General features: G+C 41.8%; 1 protein-coding gene across 1 annotated transcript; it reads right to left on the bottom strand.

Moving 5' to 3' along the window:
• Positions 1 to 2,844: 2,844 nt before the first annotated feature.
• LOC109203174 (zinc finger protein 239-like) lies at positions 2,845 to 4,365 on the bottom strand. Its single transcript, XM_025899201.1, is given in 3 exon segments — positions 2,845 to 3,477; positions 3,763 to 3,838; positions 4,199 to 4,365. Coding segments are annotated over 2 exon segments (645 nt in total). The 5' UTR covers positions 3,829 to 3,838; positions 4,199 to 4,365; the 3' UTR covers positions 2,845 to 2,898.
• Between the last annotated feature and the right edge of the window lie 776 nt (positions 4,366 to 5,141).

The following is a 5,141-nucleotide window of genomic DNA, read 5'->3' as shown; positions in this document are numbered from 1 at the left end:
CTAGCTGTATGCCATAAATGACCTCTAGCTGTATGCCATAAATCAGCGGTCCCCAACCTTTTTTGCGCTACGGACCGGTTTATGCCCGACAACATTTTCACGGACCGGCCTTTAAGGTGTCGCGGATAAATACAACAAAATAAAACTAGGTACCGAAAAAAGAAGATTTATTCATAACACACGTGAAAAGACCCAGGAAAACCGAGTTAACGATAAAAACGATAACAAAATAACGCTGAAAACCGATAAAGACCCTGAAAACCATACATTTCACACCTGAGCCTCAACTCTCGCGGCCCGGTACCAAACGACTCACGGACCGGTACCGGTCCGAGGCCCGGGGGTTGGGGACCGCTGCCATAAATGACCTCTAGCTGTATCCCATAAATGATCTCTGGCTGTATGCCATTAATGACCTCTAGCTGTATGTAATTAATGACATACATATGATATCTAGCTGTCTGCCATAAATGATCTCTAGCTGTACGCAATAAATGATCTTTAGCTGTATGCCATAAATGACCTCTAGCTGTATACCATTGTAACCCATATCAACTACACCCTGTCACATGACCCACGTCAGCTGATTTGAGGTCCCTCTCCTGATTGGCTCCTTCCACGTCGCGGCAACTCTGAAAACCGGCTGTGGAGGGATACTTCCGGGTTCGACTCCTGCTGTGGCTGTAAGCTTATGGCGTTTAGAACGGCGTTGGAAAACAAAGCGTTTTCTCCCCTCAATTCATCTATAAACTCATTTCACCTCAGCGGTCAGGGTTTTTTTTCCCCCTTTGAATTGATCTTCTTCATATTGAAGTGGCGAGCCGGTAGGACCATTCTTTGTTTTTCCCCTCTTTTCCCCCACTTTGCCGTCTTTGGATTACGGACATATTTCCCCATTGTATGAAGCTGGACCCTAACGAGGAATACCTTAAAAGTGAACTTTAAAAAAGAAAGTTTAACAAAGGACCAAAAGGACTCTTAACAAAAGGACTCTTGCACAGAAAAATCACAACATTGATTTATTAATTAATTGTGGACATTTATTTATGTTGTGTGTTGTATTAATTATTTTGTTCCATTTCCCCTTTCCCCCATTTATTCAATATATTTTTGGTGCAAGGTATTGCAGTCTTTGGTCTCGTCATTCACACCATCTAGGCTCCATAAAGAACTATTTCTTCTGTACGTCATTCAGTAAACTCACCCATTGCAATAAAACTAACCCTTAAATAACTTTGCGTTACACCATACATGACCTCTAGCTGTATGCCATAAATGAAATCTAGCTGTAGGCCATAAATAATCTCTAGCTGTATGCCATAAATGACATTTAGCTGTATGTCATACATGCTCTCTATCTCTACATGATCTCAAACTGACTGCCAAATTTTTGTTTTAGAAGTTTATTTTATTTTAATATTCACATTATTATCTTTGTGGCTGTTATGGCTGAGTGGATAGGGGCTAAAGGGGAGTCTGCCTAACACCTTTGAGTTTGTTAATCCTGAGATGTTGGGAACTCTGGTTTTTCTCTTGCAGAAAGTAAATTAACTTCAACTCTGAGTCAGTTGTGTGGTTACAAACACTATGACCTAAACCTGCTCACTGCCAGGTTTTCTTCAAGAACCTTTGATTCATTTCCTTATTCATAAAGTTTTTTCAAAAGTTTTTGTTGCTTAATGCTTAATATAAGTGCTTTTACAATCGTTTAGTTGTCAGTATATAAGGATGAGTTAACATCAATTACATCACAGATTTATAATCCATCCATCCATCTTCTTCCGCTTCATCCGCGGCTGGTTTCGCGTGGGCAGCCGCCTAAGCAGAGAAGCCCAGACCTCCCCTCCCCAGCCACCTCCTCTAGCTTATCTGGGGGAACACCAAGGCGTTCCCAGGCCAGCCAAGAGATATAATCTCGCCAGCGTGTTCTCGGTCTGCCCGGTCTGTGATATAAAGGTTTAAGTTCTGGAGTTTTTAATTATTACAATGTTATTAAGGTGGTGTGTACGGTGGCCTTGATAGGTCAAATGCACTGCAACTCAAGAAAAATAAAAGACAAGCAAACAGAAAAATGTTACAAAAGCAGACAAAGCAAAAAGGAAGTTGAATAAAACAACGGTAACTGAAAAGTTAAAACAGAAAACAGCACTTGTGTCACGGTCTGGCAGGCAGGCCGTGGGGAATGTTGGAGATAGGACCCAAACGCTGGACTTAGTGGCATGAGCAGTGCATTTATTTACCGTGAGGTAAATGTACACCACACAATAAATCTCCCGAGTGCTCCCTTGACTCCCGTGACGTGTCTTCTCCTAAGTGCTGGTATCCCGTGCTCTCTGCCCCTATGCCTACGCACACCCCGTGCGTCCTGCAGTCCTGTGTTCTGCTCTCCTCCTGAGGAAAAACAACAGATGCAGCCGTTATGGCACCAACTCCAGCAGGCATACACTAAACAGCACTTTAAACACTGACATGGAGTCTAACTCAACGATCCTGCGCCGGAGGAAGCTCCATCGCTCTGTTAAGTAGCTCCCCCGACGAACCTGATCAGAAGCAGGTGTGTGGGAACATAGGCGTGACCAGCAGCCGGCAGGACCACACCCATCAGGCCTGCAGGTGGCTGTCCTTCATCCTCCAGCCACACCCACAGATACACACACGAACACACACCAGCATGGAACACAAGAGCACAGTGCCGCAAACATACATCCAATAATAATAATAATGATAATGATAATAATAATAAAGGTCCACACTGTTCACGGACCCCGAGTCCCCGGAACCGGGTCCGTGACAACTTGTATATGAATTTAAGATTTTAATCATGTATTTTAATCAAGTGTTTTTTGTCTTTTTAATATTTTATGCTTTACAAATAGGCTTTTAACATTTTCAGTGTGGTCATTGTGGAAATGCCGGTACAGCTTCATGGTCAGCGTTGACAGGATTCTCTGGTGTGTGGGTACGGTTATGCCTCTTTAAATGCGCTGACTGTCTAAAGGACTTCCCACACTGGTCACAGAGGTATGATCTTTCTCCGTTGTGGATCCGCTTGTGGACCTTCAAATTTGATGACTATCTAAACCTTTTGCCACACTGGTCACAGAGGTATGGTCTTTCTCCGTTGTGGATCCGCTTGTGGACCTTCAAATTTGATGAAGAGCTAAACCTTTTGCCACACTGGTCACAGAGGTATGATCTTTCTCCGTTGTGGATCCGCTTGTGGACCTTCAAATTTGATGAAGAGCTAAACCTTTTGCCACACTGGTCACAGAGGTATGATCTTTCTCCGTTGTGGATCCGCTTGTGGACCTTCAAATTTGATGAATATCTAAACCTTTTGCCACACTGGTCACAGAGGTATGGTCTTTCTCCGTTGTGGATCCGCTTGTGGACCTTCAAATTTGATGCAGAGCTAAACTTTTTGCCACACTGGTCACAGAGGTATGGTCTTTCGCCGGTGTGGGTATGCTGGTGAACCTTCCAAAGAAAAAATTGGAAATGTCAGAAGATGGACTGAGTTTTTTTGTCAGGTTGCTTGTCAAGTATAAATCCTGTCCTTAATCTGTCCTTCAGTTCCCAAGTTATTATTTTGGATGACAACCAGAACATGTCACAGTGGAGTTGACCTTTGACCTTCACATTATTGTGATATGCAGTGATAAATAATGAATGAATGAATTAACTTTTAGTGTTACACCATTCTCCTATTGTTTTCTTTTCAGCTTCCTTGGCATGTCATGTCTCCTCCTTAAAGTGACTTACCTCTGCCAGTGTCAGCTCTTTGCTGGTGGCGTTACTCAGCTGCTCTACCACAAAATCCTCCATCATTGAAACTGCTCTGACAAACATAAAGATAATAAATAAGAAAAAATTATAAAAACTATTGTCACAAAATCAACAATGATTGTTAAGACACCCAAACATATGAATAAATACCTTTCATTTACCTTTAAACAGTAGTTGAAAGAAAAAGAAATACTTGTAAGTAGCATTAAGAAAGATAATCAAGTTGGATACTTCAAATTCACACACATTGATCTTAAGGTTGTGCTATTTTTAAATAACTGGAGCTTAAAAAAACTATATTTGAAATAAAACAAAGAGAGGTAAAAAACACTGAATGTCCTCTGATTTACTAGAACTACTACTGACCATAAGTTAGAAATGAAAAAGATGAAGAAAGCTTGTTTCTTATTACCGTTTGTACGTAAATGAAGTGGGTTGTCTCCTGGTTGTCTTCAGAAAGTTCACAGGAAAAATGCTCTGGAAAAATGGGACGGGTGGTTTCCATGGTAACCAAACAAGAGTCCAGTTCCAAAGGATTCAGATGTGAATTTAAAAATAAACACAATGTTATAATGTACCACATATCCCTGCTAGCTGTATCTCACTGGGGAGGGGGGGGTTCCCAAAAAACTTTAGTCATTAAATGTCATAACTAGGATGGGATTGGGACAAAAAATCGTCCCGGGCATTTTGACTAGAGACCGGCCCACCATGTACTATATGAAACACAAAGCCTTTGAATAAAAACAAATGCTGTTGTGACAGTGATGTACACTGTCTTCTTGGTTTATATGTATGATTTCTATACATTTTACATCAGATGACCACTTTGGTTGTAAGATTCAGATAATTATTAAAAGCTAGATGTCTGTGAAGGTTCTCAGTCATCCAGGTCATTGTAGTCAAAGGGGTTTGCAAAGAAAAGCGTCTGGACTTCTTTAAGTTGCTTGAAGACGTTTCACCTCTCATCCGAGAAGCTTCTTCAGTTCTAAGGTCAAATGGAACACAAACTTGGAGTAATTAGGACCCTACACCACCGGGCAGAACATGTTCCCTCTAAGCCTGAAGGGAAAAAGAAGGAACACACACATGTAAAGGAAGCACTGAAAACATGCGGTTATCCGAACTGGGCGTTCATAAAGTCAGCAAAGAGGCACAGAAAAGAAGATCAGACACCAGCGAGGGAGGATAAGAAAGACAGACGCAACAACGTTGTCATCCCCTATGTAGCCGGTGTATCAGAGAAACTCAGGAGAGTTTTCTCCAAGCACGACATCCCGGTGTACTTCAGACCCAGCAACACACTCAGACACAAACTGGTTCACCCGAAAGACAAAACTCCAAAACACAGACTT

This window comes from Oreochromis niloticus, linkage group LG2 (assembly GCF_001858045.2).
Source record: "Oreochromis niloticus isolate F11D_XX linkage group LG2, O_niloticus_UMD_NMBU, whole genome shotgun sequence".
NCBI lineage: Eukaryota > Metazoa > Chordata > Actinopteri > Cichliformes > Cichlidae > Oreochromis > Oreochromis niloticus.
The sequence above is the reverse complement of the archived record's forward strand: the minus strand, read 5'-3'. Positions and strand labels throughout refer to the sequence as shown.